This window comes from Rhinopithecus bieti, unplaced genomic scaffold (assembly GCF_001698545.2).
Source record: "Rhinopithecus bieti isolate Rb0 unplaced genomic scaffold, ASM169854v2 scaffold_574, whole genome shotgun sequence".
NCBI lineage: Eukaryota > Metazoa > Chordata > Mammalia > Primates > Cercopithecidae > Rhinopithecus > Rhinopithecus bieti.
In genome coordinates this window covers 153,777-165,712 of record NW_016803605.1, presented here as the reverse complement: position 1 = coordinate 165,712, position 11,936 = coordinate 153,777, and the positions used below count along the sequence as shown (strand labels likewise).

The window sequence follows — 11,936 nt, the reverse complement described above, 5'->3', positions numbered from 1 at the left end:
AATTTTTTTTTTTTGAGACAGGTCTTGCTCTGTTGCCCAGGCTTGAGTATGCAGTGGCATGATCTTGGCTCACTGTAGCCTCAAACCCCTGGGCTCAAATGATCCCCTCACCTCAGCCTCCCGAGTAGCTGGAACCACTACTCACCAGGTGCATCACCACGCCCTGCTCATTTCTAAATTTATTTTCTGTAGAGACAGAGTCTCACTATGTTGCCCAGGCTGGTCTCAAGCTTGTGGCCTCAAGCAATCCTCCCACCTCAGCTTCCCAAAATACTGGGATTATAGGTGTGAGCCACTATGCCCGGGCTCAATAAAAATTTTTGATGTTCTTAATGCTGCTTATTGGGTGCTATCTACACTCACACCATCCAATGCATTAAACACACATTGTAGCTCTTGAGCCCTTGAAGTGTGGCTAGCGTGATTTTAAATTTTTATTTTATTTTAATTAGCTTAAATGTAAACACTGGTACTCCATTCAGTTACTGGGAAACTCTGAAGTATGTTTGGAACAAGCTGGGTATGAAAAGCTCTTTCCTTTAACATCTTTTTTTTTTTTTTGGAGACGGAGTCTTGCTCTGTCACCCAGGCTGAATGGAGTACAGTGGTTCGATCTTGGTTCACTGCAACCTCTGCCTCCTGGGTTCAAGTGATTCTCCTGCCTCAGCCTCCCAAGTAGCTGGGATTACAGGCGCCCACTACCACAACCAGCTAATTTTTATATTTTTAGTAGAGACAAGGTTTCACCATGTTGGCCAGGCTGGTCTCAAACTCCTGACTTCAGGTGATCCACCCACCTCGGTCTTCTAAAGTGCTGGAATTACAGGTGTGAGCCACTGCCCTGGGCCTTCCTTAACATCTAATGAGACTTCTGCATCCAACTGGGAATGCGCTGAGTATAAAATGCCCAGCAGCTTTCAAAGACTTAGTCTGACAAAAGGAATGTCAAATATCTCATTAACAATGTTTTTCTTAATGATGTGTCAAAATGCTAATGTTTTGGATATATTGGGTTAAAGAAAATTGATCATTCATTTCACTGTTTCTTTTTACCTTCTTGAAGAGGCTACCAGAAAATTTAAAATGGGCCAGACATGGTGGCTTATGCCTGTAATTCCAGCACTTTGGGAGGCCAGGGCAGGCAGAACACCTGAGGTCAGGAGTTTGAGACCAGTCTGGCCAACATGGTGAAACTCCATCTCTACTAAAAATACAAAAATTAGCTGGGTGTGGTGGCAAGTGCCTGTAATCCTGGCTAACTGGGAGGCTGAGGCAGGAGAATCGCTTGAACCTGGGAGGTGGAGGTTGCAATGAGCCAAGATGGCACCACTGCACTCCAGCCTGGGGAACAAGAGCAAGACTGCATCTCCAAAAGGAGAAAAGAAAAGAAAAGAAAAAAAGAAGGAAAATTCAAAATGATAGAATAGATGAGATATGGCTCATGGTATACAGTTCTACTGGATAGCTAAGGTTGGGACGCTTTGCATATGTTTCATCATTTAATTCTCAAAGAGTCCTGTGAGATCAGCAAGTTATCCTCCTCAACAGTGGAGGAAACCAAGGCACAAAGAAGTATGTCTGGGCTCATAACAGCCCACGAAGGACAGCTCCAGGAACTAACCCAAAGCTGTTGGAATATAAGGCTTTTGTTGTTGTCATTTGTAGAGATGGGGTCTCACTATGTTGCCCAGGCTAGTCTTGAACTCCTGGGTTCAAGAGATCCTCCCACCTCGACCTCCCAAAGTACTGGGATTACAGGTGTGAGTCCCTGTGTCCAGCCAGGTCTTAACCACCGCAGCCTTGGAAAGATTACAGAAGAAATCATGTCGTTCCTATCTCAACAGCACCCCCTGGAGTTCTGCAATGTGCAGTTCGGCTAAATCCTCATGCCATGCCACTCAACATGTTAGATGAGTCTTGGAGGAATAGAGGGGTCCTAGGTGTGACTCTGCAGTACCTTTCCCACTCCCAAGCTCTGCAGCTCTGCTCTTCATGCTTTCATCTCCATGAACCTCATCCTCCACACCCAGTTCAGAACCCAGCTCCAGATCAAACTTTGAGCACAGAAAGGAAAACAAATCATGCCAGCCAGGTTCAACATTCATGCCTCTGCCCTACCTATCTCACTCGAGCCCCTGCTGCTCTGCCCAGCCTTACCTCCTGCTCTGAAAATGTGCCAAGATCGATTAGTCATGTCTGCCCTGGGCTTGGAAACAAACATGCAGACATGAGTGTTTTATACCTGCCATCTGGGGCCACCTGAATGAGACAATCCTACACAAATTAATGCAATACTTTATCATGGAGGCTGAGAAGTTAAAAGGGCAGTATTCTATCCACCTGCAGTGTGAAAAGTGCACCTGAACCCGTAAATCCTCCTTTAAAGTCAGAAGGTAGTATTATTATGCTTTGTCCACAGCAGTTTTGTGTAGTAAAGAAAGATACTTGGTGTTTTTCCCTGCTTCCTGGTGCAGAGTTCCTAAAATCCTTGGATTTTTTTTTTTTTTTTTTTAGAATTTTGGGTTTTTTTTTTCAGACAGGGTCTCTCTGTCACCCAGGATGGTGTGCAGTGTGTGACTGTAGCTCAATGTAGCCTCAGCCTCCCAGGCTAAAGCAATCCTCCTGCCTCAGCTTCCTGAGTAGCTGGGACCATAGGCATGCACCACCACACCTGGCTAATTTTTTCACTTTTTGTAGAGATGGGGTCTAGCTATGTTGCCCAGCCTGGGTCTCAAACTCCTGAACTCAAGCGATCTTCCTGCCTCAGCCTCCCAAAGTGCTCGGATTACAGGCGTGAGCCACCACACCTGGCCCATCCTTTGTAATACACCAGCAAATGTAAGTAAAGTATGTTCCTGAGTTCTGTGAGCTATTCCAGTAAATTATTGAACATGAGGAGGAAGCTGTGGGAAACCCCAAACTATTGCCAGTCGGTCAGAAGTACCAGCAGCTAGGTAATTGCAACTCGTGTCTGAAGTGGGAGCAGTTTTTTGGGACTGAGCCCCTTTAACCTGTTGGAATCTGACCTGAACTCCAGGTAGACAGCGTCAGAATTGCCCAGCATTGTAGGACACCCAGCTAGTATCAGAGAGCTCAAGAAGCAGCGTTGGAAAAACCACACACATTTGGTGTCAGGAGGAAAACAATAATCCCATTTATGTGTCAGAAAGCAATCTGAAACACGAGTGACACTTACCAAGTGGATCCAGAGACCCCTGCGAGGTACGTGACAGCATCCAATAGGCCCTGTTCTTTCATCTCACTCAGGACCCCAAGGCAGGCAATGTGAGCCCGCAGTCCCCCGCCTGAGCCCAGCACAGCAACAACTGGGGCCTAGACATTGGGGAGAGAATCAATCAGAGGTTCAGAGCCTGAGGATGGAGGTGGGAACAAGAAGAAGGGTACCTGGGGCCAGGCACTGTGGCTCATGCCTGTAATCTCAGCACATTGGGAGGCTGAGGCAGATGGATCACTTGAGGTCAGGAGTTCAAGACCAACCTGGCCAACATGGTAAAACCCCATCTCTACTAAAAATACAAAAATTAGCTGGGTGTGGTGGCACACACCTGTAATCCCAGCTGTTTAGCAGGCTGAGGCAGAAGAATAGCTTGAACCTGGGAGGTGGAGGTTGCAGTGAGCCAAGATCATGCCACCACACTCCAGCCTGGGTGACAGAGTGAGACCTTGTCTCAAAAAAAAAAAAAAAAAAAAAAAAAAGAAAAGAAAAGAAAAAGGAAGGAGGAGGAGGAGGAGAAGCAGAAGGATAAGAAGACCTAGGATCTCCCTTAGGCCGGGGCAATGTCTGTCCCATAGAAGTTCATATCCTTCTATTTCTGTCCCATAGAAGTTTGTATCCTTCTATTTCCTCCCTTTGGTCTAGCTCTCCCTGGCTGAGATGGGCCCTGGACACTGGGCACAGAGGGGGCGATTCTGGGATCTCTGAGGCCACCCTCCTCCCCTCACTTACCTTATCGGCCTCAATATGTAGCTTCTTCAGAGCTTTCAGCACGTGAAGTCTTCGTCTCTCCACAGCCACCTTTTCTTCTTTCTGGAGCCCAGGAATTATGGAAACCTCAGAGCTTCCCAGGAGAAAACACAAAGAAGTCCAGAAAATTCACAGGAAAAAGGGATAAAACACAGAATTTGACCTAGAACCGGGCTGTCCAAGCAGGTAGCCACCAGTCCATGGGTACACGGTTTCCTTTTGGGGTGAGGAAAACATTCTGAAACTAGATAGAGGTGATGGTTGTACAACACTGTGAACGCACTGAATGCCAGTTAGTTATTCACTTTTCAAAATGGTTAATTTTGGGACCAGACGCGGTGGCTCACAGCTGTAATCCCAGCACTTTGGGAGGCCGAGGTGGGTGGATCCCTTGAGCCCGGGAGCTCAAGACCAGCCTGACCAACACGGTGACCTTCCTTCCCTCCCTCCTTCCTTCCTTCCTTCCTTCTTCCTTCCTTCCTTCCTTCCTTCCTTCCTTCCTTCCTTCCTTCCTTCCTTCCTTCCTTCCTTCCTTCCTTCCTTCCTTCCTTCCTTCCCTCCCTCCTTTCTCTCTCTCTCTCTCTCTCTCTCTCTCTCTTTTGAGACAGAATCTTGCTCTGTTACCCAGGCTGGAGTGCAGTGGCGCAATCTCAGTTCACTGCAACCTCCACCTCCCCGGTTCAACGATAAGACAGGGTCTTGCTCTGTTGCCCACCACCAGTGCGGTAGTGCAATCATAGCTTACTGCAGCCTTGAGCAACGGGACTCAAGTGATCCTCCTGTCTCAGCCTCCCAAGTAGCCTGGACTACAGGTGTGTACCACTATGCTGGGCTAATTTTTAAAAATATTTTCTTTTATTGTAGAGATAGGGTTTCACCATGTTGCCCAGACTAGTCAGTCTCGAACTCTGGGGCTCAAGAGACCTTCTTGCCTCGGCCAGCAAAAGCGCTGGGATTACAGGCGTGGGCTACCACGCCCAACCTTCAGCTCTTTCTATCTATCTCCACCAAGCGAGAGGAACAGTCGCAGCCCTCACCTCTTGACACTCACTATGCATTCCATTACACAAATGCTCTGCCTCCCCGCAGTGGTCAGCTCTGAGAGGACTTACCTTCCCATGGTGCACTGCGGTCAGAAAATTCTCAGTCCTTCTGCCAAAGAAATGGCTCTTCTTAGACCTGTGCCCACTGTTGGGCTTAGCAAAGACAGTCGGGGAGAGCTGGGACTGTCACGGGCTCACGGGTTCTTCTTGTGCACTGCCCAGACAAAACCAATGTGAACAGCAGGTGTTGCAGCAAAGAGAGAGAGTTTAATAATCTCAGGGGCGGCCAAGAGAGGAGAATGGGAGAAATACTTCAAGCGCGTCTCTCTGATATTTGGAGGCTAGGGTTTTTCCTCTCTGTCTTTCTCTTTTTCTCCTCTCTCTCTCTCTCTAGATGAAGTTTCCCTCTTGTTGCCCAGGCTGGAGTGCATTGGCATGATCTTGGCTCACTGCACCCTCCGCCTCCTGGGTTCAAGCAATTCTCCTGCCTCAGTCTCCCGAGTAGCTGGGATTACAGACATGCACCACCATGCCTGGCTAATTTTTGTATTTTTAGTAGAGATGGGGTTTCTCTATATTGGCCAGGCTGGTCTCGAACTCCTGACCTCAGGTGATCCGCCTGCCTCGGCCTTCCAAAGTGCTGGGATTACAGGTGTGAGCCACCGCACCCGGCCTGAGGCTAGGGTTTTTTAAGGAAACTTTGGTGGGCAAGGGGCTGCGGGAATTGAAACAATGGATCAAGTATGGATGAAATCACAGGGGTGTCCAAAACTATCTTTGTATGGCTGAGTCAGTTCCTGGGAGTGGGTCTCAGGACCAGGTGGTAGCTCTTGGTCTGCCAAAATGCTCACTCTGAAAACTATCTCAAAGACAAGTTCTTTTTTTTTTTTTCCTTAAAAAACAAAAACAAAAACAAAACATTATTGCCAGGAGCAGTGGCTCATGCCTGTAATCCCAGCACTTTGGGAGGCCGAGGCAGGCAGATCACCTGAGGTCAGGAGTGACCAGAAGACAGGAGTGTGACCCTCTGTCACGTCCGGACAGGGCCACTAGAGGGCTCCTTGGTCTAGCGGTAACACCAGCGTCTGGGAAGACGCCCGTGGCCTAGCGGACCTTGGTCTAGCGGTCACATCAGTGCCTAGAAAAAGCACCCATTACTTAGCAGACTGGGAAAGGGAATCTCCCTTTCCCTGGGGGAGTTACAGAAGACTGCTCCACCGCCTCTTGTGGAGGGCCTGACTGATGTCAGCCGCCCACAGCCATCCGGAGGCCTAACCGTCTCCCTGTGATGCTGTGCTTCAGCGGTCACGCTCCTGTTTCACTTTCATGTTCCACTCTGTATACCTGGCTCCGCCCTCTAGAAAGCAGTAGCAAAATTAGTGAAAGTATTAAAGTCTTTGATCTTTCTGAAAAGAGCATAGAAGAAATAATGACATAAGCTGTCCTCTCTCTCTCTGCCTCGGCTACCTAACAGGGAAGGGCCACCTGTCTGGTGGACACGTGACTCACGGGACCTTATCACTGGAGATGACTCACACTCTTTACCCTGCCCCTTATTATCCAATAAATAACAGCGCAACCGGGCATTCGGGGCCACTATCGGTCTCCCCGTCTTGGTGGTAGTGGTCCCCCAGACCCAGCTCTTTTCTTCTCTATCTTGTGTCTTTATTTCTACGATCTCTCATTTCCGCACACGGGGAGAGAGACCCACAGACACTGTAGGGCTGGTCCCTACAGTGGCGCAATCATAGCTCACTGCAGCCTCCAACTCTTGGGCTCAAGCAACGCTCCTGCCTTGGCCTCCTGAGTAGCTGGGGCTAGAGGCATGCACCACCATGCCTCTAAAACTTTGCCTCTGGCAACGTTTTAATTTTTTTGTAGAGATTGAGGTCTCACTATGTTGCCCAGGCTGGTCTTGTTCTCCTGGGCTCAAGCAATCCTCCTGCCTTAGCCTCCCAAGAAGTGGGGATTACAGGTGTTAGCTACCACAGTCCACTAAAAAGATGAGATCTGTAGGTTTCACAATAGTGATGTTATTTACAGAAGTAGCTGGGGAAGTTACAGATCTTGCGACCCCTGGTTACATGACTCTGGAGCACATATAGAAAAGGAAGCTAAGGGATGGCAGGTCATTGTTTAACCCACAACTGTTGTTTCGCAAAGTTCCAGCACTTTCATGATTCTAACCTTGTCTTATGAATGTGGCTTCAGGCCGGGCACAGTGGCTCATGCCTGTAATCCCAGCACCTCGAGAGGCCAGGGTGGGTGGATCACTTGAGGTCAGGAGTTAGAGACCAGCCTGACCAACATGGTGAAACCCTGTCTCTACTAAAAGTACAAAAGTCACCTGGGCATGGTGGTGGGCGCCTGTAATCCCAGCTACTCAGGAGGCTGAGGGAGGAGAATCGCTTGAACCCAGGAGGTGGAGGTTGCAGGGAGCAGAGATCACGCCATTGCACTCCAGTCTGGGCAACAAGAGTGAAACTCTGTCTCAAAAATAAATAAATAAAAAGTAAATGAATGTGACTTCAGTCTCTCAACAAGGACTGGGGGTCAGTTTTCCTTGTCTCAAAGTTTAACTATGAATTAAATTCCTCTCATGGTAATTTTGGCCTCTGCACTAGAACAAGAAAAAAAAAAAATCTAGCCTGTGAGGTTAGAAACAAGATGGTCAGTCATGTTAGCTTTCTCTCATACTTTCATTTGTGCAAAGGCAGTTTCAAGATCCCTGTTATGAAATTAATCGGCTTCCCCCCAAAGTTTTAGAGGTTACAAATTCATGTGTTGGACTTGTAACCTCCAGAACCTCAGAACGTGACTGTATTTGGACACAGGATTCTTTTTCGTTGCTTGCTTTTTGAGACAGGGTCTTGCTTGGCACCCAGGCTGGAGTGCAGTGATGCGATTGTGGCTCACTGCAGCCTCAGCTTCCCCGGCTCAAGTGAGTCTCTCACCTTAGCCTCCCGAGTAGCTGGAAGTGCAGGTACATGCTACCATCTCCACCTAAATTTTTTATGTTTTGTAGAGATCAGGTCTTGTTATGTCACCCAGTCTGCTCTTGAACTTCTGGGCTCTAGAGAGCTTCCCACCTTGGCTTCCCAAAATGCTGGGATTACAGGCATGACTCATCGCACCCGGCCAGACATAGGCTCTTAAAGAGGTGACTAAGTTAAAGGAGTCCTGGGGTGGCCTGGAATTTGGTTTGATTGGTTTTATAAGGAGAGATTAGGGCCTCTGCGAGAGGCTTCAGGAGAAACCAACTCTGCCAACACCTTGATTTTGGACTTCCAGCTTCCGGAAGTGTTAGAAAATAAACTCCTGGCCTGGCGTGGTGGCTCATGCCTGTAATCCCAGCACTTTGGGAGGCCGAGTGGGCCGGATCACGAGGTCAGGAGTTCAAGACCAGCCTGGTCAACATGGTGAAACTCTGTCTCTACTAAAAATACAAAAATTAGCCAGGTGTGGTGGCAGGTGCCTGTAGTCCCAGCTACTCCAGAGGTTGAGGCAGGAGAATGGCTTGAACCCGGGAGGCGGAGGTTGCAGTGAGTGGAGATCGTGTCACTGCACTCCAGCCTGGGCGACAGAGCGAGACTCTGTCTCAGAAAAAAAAAAAAAGAAAAGAAAAAAGAAAAAGAAAAAAATCCTGTTTTTTAATTGCACCCAATCCCTGGTCCTTCGTTATGGCCACCCCAGCGGGATGAAACAGCCCTCCCTGACCCCACGGCTTGCCTGAGTCTGGGCTGGGGCTTGTGTGCATGCTCAATGGAGCTGGGTGCGCGGGAATCCGGTGCAGAGGCTTGGGCTCCCTGAGCGTAGCGATGTAGTCGCTGCGCGGCTCCTTCAGCCGGGATCTCAGTGGGTGAAGACTGCGGGAATCTTCGGTGCCAAAGCTTCTGTGGTCCTCCTGCTTTCCTTTTCCCGCTGTGGGGGGAGGTCACAGGCTGGAGGTGTTTCCGCCTGGTCCTGAGCAGGGCCAACCTGGAGGTAAAATGCCCCCTGCACTTTTATACAGCCCTCCTCGGCTTGTGGGCCCTGCTCGGTTGCTCCAGCTTTTTCAGCTGTCCCGAAGCTCACCCAGAGCTATTTGCATCCGTGGGATCACGTGGAAAGCGGGACCTTCCAGGGTTCCTTAATGATGTCACTCTTCTATAATTAGGCACCCCAGACCAGTATTCAAAAAAGGAATGTTGTCGTTATATAACTATATTGGAGATAAATATTCCTCAGAACAGATTTAGCTAATCTTCCTATGCAATGGGCTGCCTAATAACCATCATGTATAACATCATACTCAAATACCCAGAAAAAGAAATATTGAAGCCAGGCATGGTGGCTCACGCCTGTAATCCCAGCACTTTGGGAGGCTGAGGCAGGCGGATCATGTGAGGTTAGGAGTTCTGAGACCAGCCTGGCCAACACGGTGAAACCCCATCTCTACTAAAAAATACAAAAATTAGCCGGGCATGGTGGTGTGTGCCTGTAATCCCAGCTACTACTTGGGAGGCTGAGGCAGGAAAATTGCTTCAACCCAGGAGGTAAAGGCTGCAGTGAGCCAGATTCTTGGGGCCAAGTCTGGTTCATTTAATGTCAATTTTTAGAAAATCTGTGAGCTCCATTCACAGTGAAGGTTTGAAGCCCAGAAGTGGCTTCCCAACAGGGAACCGCATTTCCCAGCATCCTTTGCAGCTAGGTGTGGTCATGTGACCAAGTTCCAGTCAGTGCAAAGGAGCATCTGTGGCGAGAGCCACTTCCAGGAGTGGCTCCTAGAAACCTCCCATACTACCCTCCTGCCTACTCTTCCTGAAGCCCAGCACTAAACATCCCAACTTGATGGGTTTCGAATTTTTTTTTTTATTTTTTGAGATGGAGTCTTATTCTTTGTCACCCAGGCTGGAGTGCAGTGGTGCGATCTCAGCTCACTGCAATCTCTCCCTCCTGGGTTCAAGCGATTCTCCTACCTCAGCCTCCTGAGTAGCTGGGAATATAGGCACCTGCCACCACGCCCAGCTAATTATTTTTGTATTTTTAGTAGAGACCGGGTTTTACCGTGTTGGCCAGGCTGGCTTGAACTGCTGAACTCAAGTGATCCACCTGCCTCGGCTTCCCAAAGTCCTGGGATTACAGGCACAAGCCACCACACCCGGCCTGAATTCTTATTTTTTAAAAATAGAGATGAGGCCATAATCCCAGCACTTTGGGAGGCCAAGGTAGGAGTATCACCAATTTTAGAACAGGATTTCACCAGGGAGAAGATGGTTTCCCCTGCTCCCCCTAACTCCAGGCTCATCTCTTCAATGCTCACAACTCCAGCCATTGCAGGATCTTTTCACTCCTAGACCTGACCATGCCATTGCCCGACCTGTGGGATAAGGTTCCGCACCTCACAGCAGCTCACGAGGCTCTCCACAGTAGAGAGAGTAGTTACAGATGCAGGGTCAAGGAGCTGACAGCATGGACCAAACCCTGGCCCACCACCTCCTAGACAGTGGACCTAGGGAAGGTAACTTACATCCCTGCACCCCTCAGTGTCCTCACTTGTTAAATGGGGAGAATAAAAGTACCTACCTGATGAAGCCATCATGAGGGTCACTGAGGAGTGAGGATGACCCTGCCCAGCTCCAGCAGAGGGACATGGCGGCCATGTGTGGCGGGAGAAGAGCCAAGCCTAAGGGAACCATGGATCTCCACACAGAGCCGGACAGTGACGTGGGGATCCCCTGTCATACAATATTTAAATACGTAGTTTTTTTTTTTTTGCCTTAAATATTTTATTTGAAATTGACACACAAATGCATACTACTTTGCCAGTTCTTTAAGGCAGAGCTGTATCAGGAACTCTTGGCTGTGAGAAACAAGTTATTTTTTGTTTTTTTTTGAGACACTTTTGCTCTTGTTGCCCAGGTTGGAGTGCAACAGCTTGCTCTCGGCTCACTGCAACCTCCACCTTCTGGGTTCAAGTGATTCTCTTGCTTCGCCCCCATGAGTAGCTGCGATTACAGGCGTGTGCAAGTATGCCCGGCTAATTTTGTATTTTTAGTAGAGACGGGGTGCCTCCATGTTGGTCAGGCTGGTCTTGAACTCCTGACCTCAGGTGATCTGCCCGCCTCAGCCTCCCGAAGCGCTGGGATGACAGTTGTGAGCCACTGTGCCCAGCCGAAAGCCATGTTTTAGAGTGGCATAATCACACTGGGGCTTATTCTTCCCCTACTCCCATGAACAAAAGCCCACAGTTAGGCAGCTGCTGCCCTTGGCTCGCCGGCTTAGGGTCGTCAGGTGTAGTCCGTTACTCTCCTTTCTTTTATCCTCATGATTACAAGGTGGTGACTTGGCTCCAGCCATCATCTCTAGTCAAGGCAGGAGGAGGGGAAGAGCTGCCACAACCAGGGCTGTCCTTTTTGTCAGGAAAGACGTTTCTCCAGAAGCCTCCAGCAGCCCCTGTGCTTATGTCCCCTGGGTCTGCCCACACAGGGCCACAGGGCCACGGCTAGCCAGAAGGAGAATGGGAAGACAATGTTGTATTCTTGGGCTATGACAAATAGAAACAAAATGCCCAAGAGATGGCACGTGCAAGAGACCACGATGGAGACACAGGAAGAGAGACAGGGAGGGTAAGAGTCACAGTGACAGTAAAGTGAGCCTGGCACAGACTTGCATAGCAGGGAACAAGGCCTGGCAGATACAAAGGAAGGGAAGAGAGGACGGGTGGGAGACAAGGGCAGAGGAACCTGATGAGAGAGAAGGGAAGAAGGGAGGGCAGATGTGAGAGGGAGAAACAGAGCGTGAGGGGCAGGGGGACGGCTAGGAGCTCTTTGTCCAACTCCTGCGGGAGTATCAGGACATCCTGATACTCTCATGTCCAGAAGCTCATGTTCCACGCTGGGCCCCGAGGTCAGAGGCCTCCTGCTCTA

General features: G+C 49.2%; 1 protein-coding gene across 1 annotated transcript in view; it reads right to left on the bottom strand.

Moving 5' to 3' along the window:
- Positions 1-9,294, bottom strand: part of PLA2G4C (phospholipase A2 group IVC) — a 62,304-nt gene extending 53,010 nt beyond the window's left edge. Inside the window, exons 1-4 of the mRNA XM_017889168.1 lie at positions 8,758-9,294; positions 5,098-5,242; positions 3,968-4,079; positions 3,197-3,333 (exon numbers count right to left, since the gene is read on the bottom strand). Of these exons, the coding sequence (XP_017744657.1) occupies positions 3,197-3,333; positions 3,968-4,079; positions 5,098-5,105 (257 nt within the window). The 5' untranslated portion in view covers positions 5,106-5,242; positions 8,758-9,294. The remainder of the gene's footprint in view (positions 1-3,196; positions 3,334-3,967; positions 4,080-5,097; positions 5,243-8,757) is intronic.
- Positions 9,295-11,936: the final 2,642 nt, after the last annotated feature.